This window comes from Pelecanus crispus, chromosome 7 (assembly GCF_030463565.1).
Source record: "Pelecanus crispus isolate bPelCri1 chromosome 7, bPelCri1.pri, whole genome shotgun sequence".
NCBI classification, from domain to species: Eukaryota; Metazoa; Chordata; class Aves; order Pelecaniformes; family Pelecanidae; genus Pelecanus; species Pelecanus crispus.
Window position 1 is genome coordinate 2411713 of NC_134649.1, and position 19748 is coordinate 2431460.

At 45.3% G+C, this 19748-nt stretch overlaps 1 protein-coding gene across 4 annotated transcripts in view; it reads right to left on the minus strand.

The window, feature by feature from the left end:
• Positions 1-8625: 8625 nt before the first annotated feature.
• The window catches only part of SMAD3 (SMAD family member 3), a 75507-nt gene continuing 64384 nt past the window's right edge, over positions 8626-19748 (minus strand). For 3 of the 4 annotated variants that reach the window (XM_075713570.1, XM_075713569.1, XM_075713568.1), the window contains 4 exons: positions 16551-16763; positions 15021-15158; positions 12483-12627; positions 8626-8749 (listed from right to left, as the gene is read on the minus strand). In XM_075713570.1, coding sequence (XP_075569685.1) covers positions 8626-8749; positions 12483-12627; positions 15021-15158; positions 16551-16763 — 620 coding nt within the window. The remainder of the gene's footprint in view (positions 8750-12482; positions 12628-15020; positions 15159-16550; positions 16764-19748) is intronic. The other variant, XM_075713571.1, reaches the window with a different exon arrangement.

Consider the following 19748-nt stretch of genomic DNA (forward strand, 5'->3'; position numbering starts at 1 on the left):
GTTTCTCTTTGTAGGCCACAGCGTTGTTTAGCAACAACGAAAGAATTCCCATCTTGGTTTTAAATCCTTGTAACAGTTTTGAAGTTGTTAGCTTTCCCTGGTACTGATAGTCCAGTGCTGAACTGGAACCGCTCTGGGACAGCTCTGCAGTTAAGTTAATGCACTGTGCCTAGATGTAGCGGCTTTTCCCAGGTAAAGATGGTCACAACAGCATCTAGCTATACAGGAAACGAATTTTGAGTCGCAATTCTGAAGGAAAACATGACGATGCTTCAGTGAAAACGGGAAGCATCGGTTTCTGGCTGTGGTCTTTACAAGAAAGCTCAAAGGAAAGCGACTGCATCTGTGTTAGCGAAGAGCATCAAAAAGGGTTCCAGCAAACACTCCAAAGGCTGCAGAAGACCTTTAAGCTAAACAGAACTGAAGAAAGTGCAATTCCAGTGTTAGCTGTGGCACAACGGTCACTGAATCTCATGAAGACACGCTATAGCGAGTTAAACTTTCCAGGCTCCGTCAGCCTACATGGTTCCCGTCTGACTGCCGGTCGTTAGTTTTCCCTGGGGGTCCACAGCGGCCACGTGAGCGGCCGGTGGCGAGAGCAACCGAGCGGGGGACGTAATGAAGAACAGAGACGGGGCGTGTGAAAGGCACTGAAGAAATCGAACAGTACCGACAGATCGTCTTCCTACCGCTCCACGCTCGAGGCAGCCGCTGACCTGACGAGCCCAAGCGCCGTCGAAGAGCCTCAGAGGAGTGACGCGGCGAGGGGCAGCCTGCGCTCCGGGGAAGGTTTGCAGAACGCCCGTCTCTCCCCGCGCCGTCGTTCGCAGCCCGCTGCTGTTGGTTTAACCCAGCGGCCTTAGATCTGGTTTAGCGCGTTTCAGGTTTTTATCTCCGCGCTCGGAAAGTCACCTCCCTCCTCCAAAATCAGCGGCTGAGCTGCTCTGTTGGAAAGGCCGTTCTCCACGCGCAGAGAGGAGAAGCTGAATCCTCCGTGCCTCCCCACCAGCATCCGCGGGGGCAGTGGCACCGTGAGCGTTTGCAGAAGTGAGTTGAGAGTTTGGGGGCCTTCGAGAAACACATTCGGTAGTCGGCTACGCCTCTGTATCTATTACAAACATGGCTCAGGCATCTTCTGCATTCGGGTTTTGGTAGTTTTGCTAATCCATCCTTAAACACAGCCAAAACACGCTATAGTTTTCCTGGGCTTAGGTGGCTTTTCACTGCAATACCGCTGCTCTTCTGACTTGAGAAAAGGCGCTTTCGTTAACGCTGTCTGGTATTGATTTTGTTACCTATATGAAACAGTCCGTAAGGCTTCTGAGGCCAAGTCCTGTCTTTCTCTGTAGCCAGTTCAGTTTGCATTTTTTCTGCTGATTAAACCAGTTGTTAGATCATTAGAAATACATGAAATTGAGTGTAAAATTAAACTGACGAACTCCAAGTATGCCACTGTTTGCTAGTGAACTTCCCACTCCAACTAAAGGCTCCAGAAATGTTACGCTCAATTAATTATTAAAAGGAGAAAATGTTACTTGCATACAGTAACATGTATCTCAAACAAAACCAGATTATTCTGATAATGTTTTGGACTCATGGAAGCTTTGTCCTGCACACCCACAATTAAAAAAAAAAAAAGTTTCTATCCTTTATAATGCGGGTGCTGCGGTGTTAGGCTCTGGTTCCCAGCCTCGCTGGGGCTGCTGTCACTGCTTTCACCTTCTTCCCTCCCTCCCCGGCAGCCCAACGCAGCTGCTGGCGCAGGGGAGCTCGGCAGGACTCGGGCAGAAGCCCCTCGCCCGAGCTGGGAGAGCGCGCAGAGACGGGGACGAGCACTCGGTACGGGGCTGCCCGCCTGCCCTGGTTTCAAGCGTTGCTGCTTGGGCTTTCCCGACTCTGCTCTGGCACGTGGGCGTTGCTGTGCAAGCCGGGCTGCGGTCCTGCTGAAGGTCTGGGGCGATGCTCGCAGGACTTTGCTGCCCATGCAGACCAACCGCTTGTTGCGCAACTTTTGCCTGAAACCCCCACAGAATGTTGATCCACTCTTTTTTTTTTTTTTTTTTTGGCTAGGCTTTGAGATTTTTTTCATTTATTATCAAACCCATATTTTGCTTCAGCTTCCCATTTTCAGTGCAGATGAGAAGACGGTGATACTGAAATCCATGATCTATCCAGGCAAGAGCAAGCAGAACTCACAGCTCGGAGCTGATTTACTACATGACGCTTGAGTTTTGGCAACCCCAGTACAAAACCTGGACGAGACCCTTTTATTACCGCATTGTTGGAAAACTGAGTGGAAAAAGCATTCTCGTAAATCCTCTGTCAGGAAAAACAACAAAAAAAAAGAAAAAATTCTGAATTTCAGTGAAACCCTAGGAGGAACGTTAGGAGTTCACAGAATTAGATCATAGTGTGCCTTGGCTCCGTAATGCTATTTGGAGAATGCCCTCTCTGAGGTCAGCTCAATGCCAGCGTATACGGATTTTTTCTTTTCTCCCCATACGGCACCTCACCCGACTACCTGCCTTGGACCGGCACAGCTGCTGCGCTGGACAGTTCACAGCCGGAGTCTCCTCTAGGCACAGTCCCAGCAAGGACAACACCATGAAGGACTCCGCTGCCCTGCAGCTGCCACCGTTCAAGCTTGGCTACTGTTTAATTTCTGACTGTAGGGACTGCATCCTTGAGTGGCAGTGGGGAGCAGTGTCATCGCTGCAAAGAGAGACCACAGACTTGAGAAACCTGTTATAACAAGGAGTAATAGCCAAAAAATACAGCCTGGGAGATTAAAACGGGAAAACTTTTCCACTAGGAACATAATGCAGCCATGGAAGAGCTTATCTGGGGAGGAGGTGGGTAGAATCTCTGTTCCTTAAGATTTTTCTTCAAGATTTACCTGGACAGAAGCCCAGCTGACCTGATCTAGTGTTGGCAAGAGTCTTGGATCAAGCATGAGGTTGGACGAGAGACCTCCAGTAGTCTCTTCCAACGATCATTTCTCTGCTGTGATGAAACAGCGGGGCACTTCTAAACTGGGTCTGAGAGAAGTCACGTTTTGCAGCAAGGTGACCCACTGACTGGATGAACGCTACTGAGCTGGACCAGAACACGTGCCGTTCCAAGAGCATTAACACCTCATCGCCAACGCGCTGCGGACTGGAGGCTGCACGAATGCCCATCCACCGCCCGCCTCTGTTCCGCTGGAGCGAATGACTGAGCGGCCAAACCCAGGACTTCAGCACGGGACTTAAAGACAACACAATTCCTCAACACAGAGACACCGGAGGTATTTTAGGGTCTGCCTCATCACAAGACGCTGAGGCCAAAGCAGTAAATACTCCACTGCAGCTCCTACGCTTCTGATAACGGAGTTTCCCAATTGTCACGAATGCCAATTCACAGCCGTAAGGTGAAAATAACAGCGACGGTTTAGGTATCCCGGGCAAAGAGCGAATGTTTAGCTACATCTGACTTTTCCAGCAGTTCCACAATAAATCCTTTGAGCCACAGCGCTCCGCTTCTACTCACTTTTGAATCCCGTTAGTTAAAAGAACTAGCTGCAATATTTTTAAATTAGCTTTTATATCTGGATTTCAATTCTTGAACAAAACTGTCCAAACCGTAAAAAGAATGAAGATCTTACCTGTAACTGAGATCTTGTGTGAATTACTAGGGACAACCTTCATTATACATACCTAAAGATGCTGCTGTCTCTGAATTATCTGCGGTTTCAAAGCTCCAAATGCTTTCAGTTTGTGTCCTTAAATACATTTTTTTACAATATCCTCATTTTCTCAGGAGCCTCAGTTTTCAAATCCAAAGTTTATTAAAATGTCAAAAATAGAACTTACAGTTTCACGTATGAAATAAGAGGGCATACATAGTACAGGCCTTTAGTAACAAAATAGGTGAATAATGCTTAACAAGCTAAAGCAGGGAGGTGACATCACGGGTCACTAACATACAGTCTCAGGTTAAGAACATCTAAACACTAATGCGAACATGCTCGTACATATCTATCCGAGGGGGAAGAGTTCAATCTAGCGTGAAGAAAGTAGGCTGCCTCCATTGGGAGAGCAAACGAGACACATCTCAGCGGCGGGGACTGGCGCAGGCTCCTCTAGTATCCACGTACTGGAGGAAACAGAAGATGAACCAAAAAACATTTACGGAATAATACGTGATTTTCTGTTTAAAGCCTCATAAATCTGTTCCATCTGGGAACCTGACTCGTTGCTAAAAGACAGAAGAGCAACTCGGGCAAAGGCTCCTGCTGGAGACGTCCTTGTTCTGCCTTATTCGCCAGGGTTTGTTGCTGAGTTCTGAGGCGAGTCTCTTGTTCTCACATCAGTAACCGCCTGATGTCTAGCCATCACCAGCAAGGAACGTATGAAAGATTTAATACTCTGAGTGCTGAATTGCCCTTTCTGTTAAAAATTAAATATTTGATTCATCTGAATATTCAAGAAAGACAACATAAATACAAAAGCATGTACATAATAAAAAACATATACTGAATTTCTTAACCATACCGTTCAATCAACTACTATATAGCGACTAATTATTTCTCCTTCTAGCTTACCAGCTTATTTGTGAAATTCCATTCCTCCTACCGACCCAGTACCTTAGAGAACTAGGAAAGCTCGCAGATGTTTTGTGATATGGCTGAAGTCCTTCACTGAGCTGTGTTCTTCGCGCTCCTTGTGCCGTTCCAGTTAGTAAGTAGCACAAGGCGCCGATGTCAATACTGGCTGCTTGAGATGGAGCCCTGAATATTCTTCGCCCTGCAAAGGAATCCTCTGCATGGTTCAAACTATGCTCATCCTTAACGGGAGAGGAAACTAATTTATTTAAACTCTTTCTCAGAGATTACCCCCCAGCCTTTTGGTGGCATAAACGGGTAGCCAGAGCTTCGGGGGAATCTGTTAGGATTAGATTTCTCCATCTTTGTACGTACGCATGCCAATTCCTGGCAATGAGATCAAACGGACAGCACTGGATTACTTCTAAGACAAGCTTAACACAAAGTAGAAACTGCAATTCAGTTCAATACATTAATAATAATTAAAAAAAAAAAAAAATCACCACAGTCATTTAAAACCACAAGGCCATCAATATCATCTGCCAGCAGCCAGGCCCTTGTGTATGGCTACACCAATTAAAAAGAGTCAAAGTTCCTGCTAGTGACTCTCTACTAGTAACAAAAATGTATGAAATCCTGGGAAAACTAGCCAAGACTGCCACTACATGAGAAGATATTCCAGTACAGGTATGTAATCTAAGCTAGGGCGTGGCTGATTGCATACATTTGTGCTACATATCAAAGCTACTTTAATAAAGTTTTAGGAAAAAAGTAAAACCGAGAAGAAGCCACGTGCACCTCTGGGGCACCGCTGCCTGCAATCACCTACAGCCGAGTGCTACCTCTTCCCTTTCCTTAGTGTCCACACCAATGGCACGAGTGAGCATGTTTCGGATCTGACGGGGGAATTAGCTTTCATCTGCACAATCCACGTCAACTGCGCAACATAAAAGGAAACTCGGCTGTAACGTCCCTTGGATCACACCCCTTCCCCAGCCTTTATCTTTCCCTTTGTTGCGTGGTACAGGACTTTCCATTTGACTTTATAAGGTAACTTTAGAAACCATGAAGCTTTTATGAATTAGTGAGAAGGCAAACAAAGGGGAGGAGAGGAAATTAATACTTTAGTGGAAATAATCTTCTCAATTTTATCTAACCGTGCTGCTAGACCAGCTTACATTTTCCATTTGAAGTCATTTTACTTAAGGGATGATGAGGTGAGATTAACCAAAGTTTTTATGCATCATCTGAATGGTGTTTTTCAACAGGCATCTATTAATAAGGGTTAGCAATTCATTATCCTTTATCAAGTAGAAGATAGAAATCTGGTTGATGGCAGAAATCCAGGTCCAATTCTTTCTTTGGCTGAGGCAGCGATTCTGTGTGCAAACTTTGTATTAAAGTTCGGGTTGATTCCAGCTTGTAGCCCCTGGCTCGGGCCGGCTTCCCACACACGCCGTCACGCGTAATGACCTCTCCGACACTGGAATTTAAGATGTCATTTTTGTTGCTAATGCACAAGGCACCACAGAGTCCAACCTCCTCCACGATTATGCGGACAACGAAAACAGTTTGTTCCCTAAAAGAAGCAAATATGGCTTAAAGACAGTTGGGGAGGAAACCTGGGGCCATTTTACACAGCAGGTTTTTTTTTTCCCCTCTCTCACTAAAACAGCAAGTCAAATACTTCCACAAAAGTCAGGATAAATTTTTTGTTTGCAACTATGTTAGAAACCTGTATCGGAAAGTATATGCCAAATCGGTCCACAATGACAGACAGACCTACTTTTTAAGTGGCTAGAAAACACTTTTATACAGCTGCTCTTATTGCACAAGTCCATGCAATCAGAGATTTAACTAAAATCACATTGCAAAAACTTAAAAAAAAAAAAAAAAAATTTAAAATTACAAATCCTAGAAAACCTCCAGCGCTATGATACGAGCCATGTTGCACAGCGAAAGCTCCAGTCAGAATTCTGCAAGAGGGTAATTCAGAAGTGCCTGTATCATTCAGGAGCACAACCAACCACTGAAAGTCTTCCTCACAATTTACATTTCATACACAAAATGTCATTTCTTGTTTCGGGAAGAAAACTCTCCTCTAAAGCATCCTTTTGTTCGCCCGGTAAAACAAACACCAGCAGCGAGCCTCTCGGATCATCTGTTCCCGTGTCCACGGAACAAGGGGCGCCTCGTACCCTGTCTTGCCGACGCCTCGGGTCCGAAAGCGTTCATTTTCTGCCAGCCAGGTGGTGGGGTTGATAAACAGAGCGGTCCCAAAGGAACAAGCATGTCCGGAAAAGCCTCCCTCTGCGGATAAGGCAGGTACACGGAAATTCCTGGTAAGTGTTTGAAATGCTGTGACGGGTCACTACCCCGTTACGGGCCCAGGGCGCTCTGAGGCTGCAAACCTCGACCCGGCACGCAGGAAGAATTCCACTGAGCTCCGCGGGGCCGCTCGCGTTCGCATCTGGGAGCACAAAAGTGTGCAGGACTAAAGCCTTAACGCAAACCATTGTGAAGTCCATCCGAGTCCATCCTTCCCAGAGCCAGATCTAGCCTGCATGTTTGTCTCTCATATAGGAAAAACCAAAAACCCCAAGAAAAAGAAAAGATTTCCATAGGAAACTGATTATCACTTTCTCCCCTCCCCCTTCTAATATTTTGGCACAAATGCACGTGATATTCAATGCAGATATAAAGAAACAGATAACTGGATAGCACTGACAAAGTTATGAGACTTATTTGGCAAATTTCAACCATAAACAAGTGCTAAGGTTTTTTTCCAGTTGTGGAAGTTGTTTGCCATGACAGTTGCTGCAGGGAAAAAAAAAAATATTAAACAGTCTGGAGCATGTACGTTTAAAATGAACATTTTATAATACAAGTAAATACACACTCTCCCAATTTCTCCAGGCAAAAACACATCTCAGAGCATTTTAATCAGCTGAAATAAGTTTTAAACAGAGGGGGGTTGTGTCTGAGATGTCCTGGTTCATGCGCAGTCACGTGTGACAGCATGGGATAACCTGTTAAACTGCATATTCTGGGAACGGCAGCGAGGGCCTGTTCGCTTCCCTCGCTAGAGCAGACCTGGACGCTGAATGCACTAAGCCCCTAAGAAGTGGCAGATACCGTTCAACATACTGGGAAAATACAATACAAACTTTCTGTAGTTAATGCAAATAGCCTGCACAATAACGAAGGCTTAACTTCTCCAGCCAGAGCTCCCCGCGTGACAAATGTCTGTCTGGGAGCAGCTCAAGTCAAAAGCCGCTGCAGCGATATCGAAAGGAGCCCGAAGTTTGGCCTTTTGCTTCATGTCAGTTCACTCCGAGACCATCATCAGCTGCATCCCTCAGGCATGAAGCGAGACTCTGCCTCCTTGTTAGCAGTCCAGCGTGGGGAATTTGTTCCATTTGGGAACATTACTGGGGGAACTGGTTCTTGCGTGTGCTTTAAATGCTTCCTTTTCCCCCTACTGCTGCGATCCCAGGGAGGACAGGCGTGGATCAGATGGATGGAGACAGGAACGCGTGAGCAAGAGTCATCCCAAAGTCCCGCCGTATCTGGCTTTTCTGAGATGCTGCACGACCCAAGCCTGGAGTTGTGCGAGGCAGATTGGAAAGCTTCCTCCGAGCCGTCAGTGGCTCCTGCGTGCTCACACCAGCACGGAGCGAGCGGCCAGACAGGCACGACACAGCTGGAGGCAGAGCCCTGGCTTCTCTCCGCTGAAACAAAGTCCATTTTTTTTATCATGATAAACTTCAGCTTCAAATTCTAACTGCAATGGCCCATAGCATTGTAACCAAAGTGCTAACAGTTTCAGTGGAAGTGGCTTAAATGGGCATTTCATTTAAAAAACAAAACAAAGAAAACCCACCTTTTTCTTCTTTTTTTTTTTTAGCAGATTTTTTTTTTTTCTTGTCATGTCAATAACTGGGAATTTGTTTACTATGCACTCTGCATTTTGCTAAGGGTTAAGCCAATTCCATTTTTCCAGAGTCTTTGTCCCCCCCCACCCACCCCCAGGAGATGTTTCCTTAGGAGACGCTGGAACAGCGAATACTCGGGGAGCCCATTTGTGTAAGGACCTTGTCCAGCCACTGCAGAGGACCGTTAAGATGCAGTTCAATCCAGCAGGGAGTACTGGTCACAGTCTGCCGCCTACAAGAAAGAAGGGGTTGGAGGGGGAGAGAAGAAGGAAAAAAAAAAAAAAAAAAAGGTAAATGTGACTTGCAAAACTTTACAAATGCAAAAAGGTTTTACAGCTACTGAAGCATTCTTTCCTGCTTAGACAATAGTCTTGCATGTGGGGCCAAAGGAATGTCTCTCTCCTCTCTAACACGCTGTTGGCCTGTGCTGCCAACTTCTTTTAAAAACCTTACCTTTTCTCTTTACGTTTCTTACGATCCCAAAGGAGCGACTCCCCATATAACCTATTTACTACTCAGATTCCCGAAAACAGGCAGCATCTGATTCCCTGAAGAGAAAGGAAGGTGTTTATCTAGGCAAAATTCTCCAGTTGTATTTTGCAGACCTTGCCTCTCCTAATTAGACAGCAACGTAAGTAGTTTACCAAATATGTTAAATTTCTCTACGTCTCAGACAAGGATATTCTCTTTTTACCTGATCTAGATGAGGGGATTGAGTGCATCCTCAGTAAGTTTGCAGATGACACCAGGTTGGGTGGGAGTGTCGATCTGCTGGAGGGTGGGATGGCCCTGCAGAGGGACCTGGACAGGCTGGACCTTCGAACGCTTTTGAAGCATTCAAAAAACGGGCAGATGTGGCACTTGGGGACATGGTTCAGTCTAGTCTACCCTTGATTGGTTTAGAGTGGACTTGGTAATGTAGGTTAACGGTTGGACTGGATGATCTTAAAGGTCTTTTCCAACCTAAACAATTCTATGATTCTATGATTCTACCCTACCTTTAGGTTTTAGTGGAACATGGAAGTGATGGAGAGAGCTCACCGCCCAGCCAAGCCCTCTCCTGCTGGGCATCTTTTTCGCGCAGCTTGGGAGGATGCACTGGTGGTTTGAACCCTACGCTACACACGCCATGTACGGGGCACTCCAACGTTTTTGCATTTGATCGGTTGCCTCAAAAGCAGCAGAAATGCTGCAGAGTGTAAAAAGTTGCAAAAACCTATCAGAAAAGCAGAAACGTGGTATTAAACCACGTGTTTTAAAATCCCTCGAGAGCTGGCGGCTTTGGGGATGCCTTGCTGGGTCAACACGCATCGTGCTTTTAGTTTCCCCTGCTGCAAAGCACCTTCCCCCTCTCCTGTCTGCCTCTCTGTTATTCTCCCTGAGGCCAGACCCCATGGAGTGTCTCCAGATGGTAAAGCGGGAAGAGATGGGGAGGAAAGGAAGGGAAGGGAGGCCAGGGCACAGGGCAAGGGGCTCTCCCTCCTCTGCCGAGGGATGGCCTAAGTCTCGTTCCAGACAGAGAGGCAGGGACAGCTGCTGTGGAGGAGGATCACGAAGAGAGAGAAATAGCCTGGAAACAGCCTGGTTTTACACCCTCATTTCCCACAGAAGCTGTCCTTGGAATCTGTTTGTGGGAGGGAGAAGCCAAAGTCTGCAGGGCCCAGAACGAAACCGCTGCTGACGAGGGGTCTCCTTTCCGCTCCGTGGGGCTGCCCCGTGCTCCCGCGGCCATCCCTGCCCGTTCACGGCAGGGCAGAGGAGCGGGGGGCTCCGGGGTACGGCTCTGCACGGCTTTGGCCAAGGGCTGTAACCGGTGCCGTTGATGAATCCCCATCTCTCATCCTTTGAGCTGAAAATGGCAGCGGCTCCCTGAAGGCACCCCACCCATTCCCAGCTCAGGCGTGGCCGAGCCGAGCTGGCAGGCCAGGCGATGCCCCAAGAGTGGGCGTTTGGGCAGGGCTTGTCCTACACAGCGACTTAATGGTGAGCATTCTGCATTAAGGGGCGTCTCGCGAGCTGTTTGGGTGGCAGGACTGCAGGACAGGGAGAGCGGAGCACCTCTCACTCTTGTCAGCTTCAGTGCAGCATACAAACCTCTTGGGTCCCGGGAAAAACTAGTCTCCCTTAACTCAATGCAGAGCATTCCCCTTTGCTGCCTGAAACCAGCCTAATGCTGAGCAGTCCAACGACTGTCCCGGCAGCACTGTACAGAAAGCCACTACCAGTGAGGCTGCTGCACTTCTGCCCTCTGCAAATCTCTCACGGCAAACTTAATTCTCTCTTTCCACCTAGACGACCAACACGTTGGCTCCAGCCTTTCAGAAAAGCAAACCCTCAAAGCTCTCCGTGCCTTCAGCTTGCTCCACCGGGCTCTCGCTGGACAGAGGAGAACCTCTGTATCACAGGCTGCTTATGCAATTGGCGTCTCCCTGCACCGAATCCCTGGCACGCAAGAGCGCTAAACACCCCACCAATTAGACCGCTCAAAAGGCGAAGCAGCTGAACCAGAAATCACTGGAACAGCGCTCTGGACGCAGCTCCCACAGTAACTTTTTCATATATGAATCAGTTCAACAAATAAACGTGCTCTGACAAAGGCAATCAGATGTAGTATTTTGTGGCAAGGAAATGAAGGAGCAAGAGAGCAGCTTCGGCGCGGTCAGCGTGAGCGTAGGGTTTCACTGACTACAACACTCTAATGAGATAGTTGACTTTCCGTAAGTCACGCTCATCTGGATTTCATTACGAGCCGTGGCTGCGAGCCAGGGCTGAAATGCTCTGGCCAGGGTGCAGGACAATTTCAAAACAAAATGGACTCCAAACATCTGGAGAAATGAAGAAAGTGGGAGAGTAACGTGCAGGGCCCAGGCTCCAGCTGATACTATGGCATCTCCCCGTCTGCTGCAGGCAGCTGTGCGAGGGGAGCATCGGCAGACAGCCGCGCTGCTCCGGGCGGCAGAGACTGCCCCCAGATTTTCAAATAAGGCCACAGATTTAAAGGGTACACAGTCAAGTAAGTATTTCAAAATCACATTTGGCTTAAATCCTTGCCAGCTTTCTCTCTCACACGACAACATTCATTTTCCGGCAAATTTCGTCTCCCCTACTTGTACTATTAAACCACTGATTTCACTCCCTTTGCTACTTAGGGACATTTGCTTGGAAATGCAGTGGAGCAACAGCAACACAAGCTGTGGCGTACTGCGTCCCTCACACCGTCTCCACCGTCTCCACTGTCCCCATGTTGTCACAATAACCATATCGTCGACTCCAAACACCAGACCCTACTGCATCTCCTTTTTTATCTTCAGTATTCACTAGGAAAAATAGTAACCCTGTTTCTCCTACTGCCACTGGTCACATTTAAGCAACTGCCCTATGGCAAACACTAAGGAAAGGATGAGGAGATTTAACTATAATTTTGCAGCAACTCTAACAGTTCTTCCAAATGTCAATTTTCAAGGCGATGTGCTTTTATTTTAATCCCATTAGTCCCTGATAAAAGAAGCATCAAACCCAACCCATATCTATTAGGAAGCACTCACACTGATCCTATCATGATAACAGTGTGGTCATAAGACACTCAGACTGTCAAATATACATCTAATTTTAAGGGAGGGGGGGGGAAATATGGTAATAGTTCCCACACAGGCCATCTGGATTTATCTACTGCGGTCCAGGTAAAGCTCTTGGTTCTTACAGCGCTGTGACCAAATGCGCATGGTCTTCCACGTATATCACACAATGTATGCCCTACGCAAATAGGGTGGGAAAAACAGGAGACGAGATTAACGCGTTTTCAAGAGCTACAACCTACCTGCATTACTAAAGAGGCGCTGCACTAATTCCCCCCATCTTAAAAGCTGAGTAAAGAAGCTTTGCAGAACACGATCGTAGGCTGTGAAATACAGGGGTGGCAAAGGCAAGCACAAGCATACCGCAAAGTTGCGTTCAAAAGGCCTGACCTGTATTCGGCTCCCCATCCCTTGACAAAGCTCATTCGAATTGTGCACATTCTGGTCAGCTGATACACAGCTTCGAAGCCCTGATTTACAGACTGAGCCAAGAGAGCGGCGAATTCCTGGTTGTTAAAAATCTTCAAGTTACATCCTGTGAAAAAAGAAGACGGCAAGAACAAGGCATTAGCTTAACTAGATTAAGAATTCCCTTTCTTTCTGAGGATGGAAAGAAACTCAACGCTGCTTTCCCATGGCCTCAGACCATGGGATACTATACACATTGTTTTAGGGACGTCATTTCAGAAAAGGTATCAAGGTTGCCACGTTTCCACAGCTCAAATGCTGACAAGGAAGAAAACCATGTTACAGGACAGAGAACGATGGATGCAAATGCCCACACAGCAGACTGCGATCTACAAACCAGACCTGGGATCCTCGCGTGGAACCTCCTTTACAGTAATTTCCCTCGTAGTGTAATTTAAAAGCCTAACTGTGGCCATAAACACTTAACAACGATGACTGCTATGGGGCCTGAAAGGAATGCGCAAACTAAAACTAGGAGCTCACTGGTGTTGAGTTTACATGGTGTCTGTCAGCAGAAGTAGTGGAGAAGTTCTGAAGTGAAACCGCTCTGGCAAGCCAGAAACCAGTTATCAGGGTGAAAAAGGCTGGTAGCAGAGCTGCTTCTGCTAGAATCGTCTCTTAAATGTAACTGTCATGCCCCAAAGAATCTTCCTTTAAAACTGGAGTTTTCCTCCAATGTTTAGGCCCAGCTAAAAGACTGGGAACAACTTATTCGACTGTTTTTAAGTGATAAAAGGTGAAACAGAACAACATCCTTCGTTGTTTAAATAAATAAATAATACACAACTCTGGAAAAAAGCGTTGCTACGCTTGCTTTCTCCCAGATAACCAGAAAGAAGTTAAACTCTGAAACTTGGCACGCAACTAATGCTCCTTTGGGATTACATGTGAGCCAAGTCTGAAAAACAGCCATTTGGACTGTGATGAATTGTGTTTTGCTAAAATCACTTCTGAGCCTACTCTCTTGGGCTGGACTCGTACTGTCATCTGTTTTGGGTCGAACTGCATAGAGCAAAGCGTAACCGCATGCAACAGCTCAGCAGCTGCAGAAACAGGTACCCAGTTCTGCAACCAGAAGAGAGCACAGCCCAAGAGCGGTGTATCTTGCAGGGAGTTTGGAGGGGAGCTGTGTCAGGCATATTGCAGTCTAAGGGGGGAAAACAAGAAGGGTGAGAGCAGCGGGGCCAGGCTGAGCACAGAGAAAGAGCTACGGCAAGGAAAGCAGAAAACTTGATCAGGCTCAGACTGCCAAGCTGTTCAGGACTGGATGGGAGCAGGTCTCTCCACGACTGTGCCTGGGAGGAGTGGGTACGACTTGATCTTGTCAACAAGGGAATGAAGAAACTGCTTCAAACCCCAGCAAAGATTTGAAGATCAGTCTGAGAAGGCACCCAAAGACTATGGCAAAAGTGGGGAGAGCTGGAGTCCAAAAAAAGTGCCTTAGATGACTCTACAGAGGAAATGTGGGTTGTTTATATCTTCAGATGTTGACTCCAGCCGGGGTGGACTCTTGTGATGTGGCTGGAGAATTAAGTCATGTTTGCAACACTGGCAGCTGCTTCCTACGCATCTAAGAAAGGAAAACCATTAAGATGAGCCAGAGCTTGCAGTGTATGGATCTCTTCTCAGAAGACAGGCAATCTTTATTCAAGTATTTCTAAACAAAAAAGTTTGTTTTTTAAATATACGCATACTTTTAACTGTAAAAAAATTCGCTTTTGTAAGCCTCGCTAAATAGCTGAATTCCCTTTCGAATGGCATCTTCTCACCCTAGCTCTTTTGCATGTATCTTACAAAAAAGTATTTTCTTCCTCGATAGATGCAATAAATTCTCTTGTAATCTTTCAGCATACTTTAGACATACGTTTGCTGTAACTAGAACAACGTTCGCTGTAACCAGAACAACAAGGTGCCTGCAAATGCGATTTCCCTAGAATAAAACTAATTCACAAGGGGGGGAGGCAGGGGAGAAGCTTTATGACAGAACAGAAAAAAGTAACAATTTAAATCTATTATGGGTAAATCTAAATTAAGAAAAAAATTCTTATGTTATATTCTTTTACTTAAAGGTACAAACAAAATTATAAATACAACTATCAGATAATTACAATACAGTAACGGACTGATAAAACACTGTAGGGAACAAGTGGTAGATTCTGCTCTTAGTTCTGCTTCGACACTGAAGTGTTTCTTCCTACTTGTATGAATGCGGTGCAAACAATTGTTGAAACACACATAGTAGCCTCCTTTATCAGTACCTTCATCCTATATGCTATAAAAAAAATGCCGTGCTCAAGTTGTCAAGTTGCTTGTAACAGGGTTCAAGTTTCTAACTATTGTCAAGAACGGAGGTCAACAAATCCGTGCCTACCTTGACAAAGAGCTTGCTTTCCACAGCAAGTCCCCGTTTGCGAAAGGCGAAGCCTGTGTAGGGTTACAGATTAAGGCACACTTCCTTACCTGGTGGAATCTTGCAAACTGTTGCCGGGTGCCAGCCGTAGCGTTGGTTGCAGTTGGGAGACTGGACAAAAATGGCACTGTCACTAAGGCACTCGGCAAACACCTCGCCGCCAATGTAGTAGAGTCTTACTCCTCTTCCTAGGAAACACATGGCACAGGTTTGGTTTAGCTTAGAACAATCATCTGCAAAATCTGCAAGAAGAGCTGCTAGAGACGTAGATAGACAACCTCTGCATGAAACAGCTCTCAAAAAGCAGCTAAACTAACATCAGTGATGGAAAATGAAAACCACCTCTTTTGGCCCACTGGGTAATACCATTTTAGGGAGCAATAAATTTGCCCTGTGAGCGAGTTAAGTTGAGGAAGGCAGGAGGACCAATTTATAAAAGCAGAATTGCACTCTCCAGCCCTATGTCAATCACGGCCTGGACTGCATAAATTTACCACCTCACAGCCTGCTTACTCCATACATACATGTCTCTGATATTTTCCATATGAATGTTCTATCAGTTAACATACGGTTTTCAACCTTTTCTGAAAGTCACCGCAGCTGGATACAACTGTTTGTTTATTTACTTAGTGATCTGTAATTAAATTATACATTTTCAAATTATTGCTTTTTGCTAGGGATTACATTATATACAAGGACAAACATACATTACCCATAGGAGTTTACACAAATCATTAAGGTCTCAGTTAATAAAGAAACAAATTTCAGGAATACATCTTTGTTACTCAAATGAACACTTGCTGTGGTCTTACATTCCTATTTGAATATCTTGCTTTCATTCTTCCATAGAGCATAAGGAGCCTGCTGAATTTAAAGACTGATTCTGAATCTTGGTGGGGTTTCTGGGGTTGGGGTTTTTTTGGTGCTAGAAGTCATGTTAGAAACAAGTAAGCAAAGATCCTCCTGTATGAAGTTTACAGCTCAGGAAAGGGTATAAAGGGGAGCAAAATCAGGACAAAAAGCACGTTCATTTTTGAGAGAAGTCAGCAGAAAACACAGCAAAGCATAAGCGATTTTGCCTTTTATTAAAATTGCATAGATCTGGGATATTCTGTTTAGCGCAAGTTTAACTGAAAACAAAATTGAGTGTTACCTTGCAGTATAAGCAGGAAAAGTGGAAATTGAGATGCGAATCAAGGAACTAAGTTTCCATTTATAAAAGAGCAGTCAGTTAGAAAATAAAATAGTGCAGGAGGGAACAGGAATACACAAGATTTTCACTAACATCCATCCAAATATAGTTTGGAAGAGTGTGTGTAAGAGTTTAAATTCTGTCTCTATTACATGCAGCAATTTTAGTGTTCCTCAGTGCAATTTTTTTTTTATTATACTTTTATGAAAAATACAATTTGTGTTCCTTTATGGAAGATTAGCCTGCTGAAACACCATGGATACTCAAACATTGCAGTGTTCTAAAACTGACCAAGCTGCACGCTGATTAGGTAAATAAAAAGCTTTACATGCAAGTCTCCACCTTCCACCTTGGAAGACACCGACTAAACCAAGGAAATAGAAATTACCAATGTGTCTTCTTGTGAGTTCCACTGCCGCATTTCTGTTCACGTTAGACAGTAAACCAAGGCAGAAGCGTTCGGAATTAGATGGGTCAGTGAAACCATCCACGGTCATAGAGGGCTGAGAGGCATGGAAAGTCTCTCCCACTCGCTGGTTGAGTTCATAGTAGGATATCGAGCACCAGAAAGCTGGCTCGCAGTAGGTAACAGGCTGCAGATCTGCACAAAATAAAAAGCAAAATGAATCACAGGCCTTCAGGAGGGGAAGGGGGGGGGGGGGGGGGGGGGGGGATGAAAAAAAGTGACTGTTTTGAAATATTGTTCTGCTTCATTCCTTGGGCTGACTTTAACCATCAAACTTTAATTACTTGACAGATTTTAATGGACCGCAGCTAGAAAGTTACATCACCCCTGAAGCTTTTGGCCATGGAACAATCACAAACAGTCAAAGATATTAGTCACTCAGCAAGTGGGGTGTCACTTAACTATCTTCATACCTGGAGAAAATTTAAAAAATAAACTTAACTTTACTATGAAATGTGGGATCACTTTTAGGTAGCCAGTACCCTAGAAAGAGAAAAGAAAAGGAGAGAAAAGGAAGAAACAGAAAACCTTAGAAAGAGCAGACCACAAACCTGCTTTCAGTAACACAGGTCTCCAGAACCCTAATGCTGTGCACTCAGACCAAGTAGCCAGAAAGTCCAACCTTCGTTCCGACTGACTCTGTTATGATCTTTCTGGCACTTGATGAAACCTTAGAGTTGTCTGCAATACGCACCAAATTGTATGTAATACTGGCATCAAAGTAATTTAAAAATTTGATCCTGTCTTCCAGTCCATTTGATCTCAAATTTTCAAAAGAAAAGCCCCAATAGATGATGACACATCTCTCTTATTGGGGTTATGGTTTGACTTGGCCTGTGGACCAAAGCAGAAGGACCGAAGTTCATGAGCAGACGGAGGCTGAGGCAGTCTCAGGAAGACAATACTTCATCCGCATGAAAGGTGGGGCATTCAAATGGCATCGCATGATTTCACTGTTCCCACTGAAGCCAATGAGATTTCAGCAGAGGAAGGCTCAAGTCAAATACTCTTGGAAATACTGCACTAGATGGTGCGCAGTCCTGCTGTAAGCCAAGAATCTGCTGAGCAGAGGAAGTGGAAAGCAGACTAAGCTAGTTGATAAGTGCTCTATTCTCCACATTCAATGCAAGAAATAAAAGCAAGAGAACAATTCCCTCCAGTCCTCCCCTCAATTTATCACTTCATCCCCATTCAAATGGCGCTTAAAAGTGGAACAGAGCAACCTCCCATCTGGCCAAAGACTTAACATCAAGCAGCAAACCCCAGCTTTTTCCATAGGCTTTCCCATCTGTTGCTCCTGCAAGGCTTAGGTGAATCTGGGGCTTAAAAGATCAGCTCCAAAGAAAATCAAAGACCGGTTTTTACCATCCCAGCCTCCTCTCACACTGAAGAGAGTGTCTCTACAGAGGTTTGAAATTCATTTCTCATCTTGTACCTGCGGTTACTCCATAATTTTTAGAAACAGGCTGAAGCAGCCTGGCTTCAGCCAAAAGGCATGCTGGTTTCCTCTCCATTAGTGTGGTGTATGAGTTCCCAAAGCAGCTAATAATCAGAAAAAACCCTTTGGTTTCTGCTTTGTTACAAGCTTTGCTGACAGCAAATGAGGAATTGAACAAAAGTGCATCTGGGGAACTCTGTAATCCTTAGCAGATCTTCAAAGTCCACAAATTTTGGAGCTTATACCCATTGCCAGCTTCTTTCACAGTCTCTTTCCTTAATTATATCATCCGAAAGAAAAACGCTCTATCACAAGCAAAGCCCGATGTTCCTGCTCTCCTCCACACATTACACCCACAAAAGAAAAAGCATATCTTCCTCTTACAGAAGAGGACATAACGCTCAAAGCGAAAGCTAGCAGAAGGCAGCTCAACAGAACAGGGCTCGCTACATCAATTTAAGAGATCTGGTAAGCACGCCTGCCGTTTCTTCACACTTTAAACAATTTTATAGCTTAAAGCAAGCCCCTCTCCTCACATGCAGACGATATTGAACACATCCAGGAGTCACACAAGTTTACTGTCTCTGCCTTTTTCTCTTGTATGACATACTTGGCTGGGAAGCTGCCACATCAGGCATATTTCTCCAATATCGGCCTCATTTCATCAATTAACAGTTGTGGCCTGCGGCAGTAATCTGTACACAACGTAACTGACCCCAGGCTTCACGTGACTCCAGTGCAATTTGTATAGAGGTACAGCAAATACCAGCACTAATCAGAGTCTCTTAAGATGTGTCCACCCACTTAAGAAAACAGACTGTGTTCCACATGACTGTGCTCTTATTCCACAGCAAGTGCCTTTCTAATTGAAAGGCTGCTCAGCTCCAGAAAATTCAATCAACTTTTGTTGATCCTTAAGTCATGTGCTCAGATTGGTACTATTCAAGTTACAAAAACACCAAAGCCTCTATTGCTCTCTATGGTTTCGTGGTCCTTGCCTTCAGAAACCACCTCCGCTTGGTTGTGACTCAAGGGAACTGCGGATTCCCCACTGAAGGATGTACGGAAATTTTATTTCCAGCTTATTTGCAACTTGAGGAAAGACACAAACCAAAAAATCCTATTGTGAAGAAAAAAACTTGTCTCTAAAAAATGCAACCAAGCTTTTAATGATGCTGCTTTTTCCTGTGATTTGTCATCTTGGGCTTCGGCTTAAGCTGTCATGGGATGGGCGAGTTACCTCTTGTGTTAGAGCTGTCCTGTATATTTGTTTTCAATTTATGGATTTACTGTTTGGGGAAAAGTAAAAGAATGTAGCTCTGCTAAAGCCAAAGTATCCTGAGGGGGTACGCAATCAACTCAAACTTCACGCATTAAAACCAAGCAAAGCCTGCCTGAATCGTCTCCGTACAATTTCAACCTTGACTCACTACAGCTTTGCTTTCACAAGTGTCCACTGAGTATTGGGATGCTACCCATATTGCATCTTCCCTACAAGATGAAAGTACTCGCTGTTCAGCTGTGGAGGAAAAAAAGTCTGCTGGCTGCTTTGCACACCCTACAATGTGTGCTCCAAGCGTAAGAGCCGTTGTTACCCTAGTTTCAGTTAATGCGTTCGACACACAAGGTGTATCAGAAGTTACTGATATATGTTATCCAACTGTACTAGTTGCAGCCACATT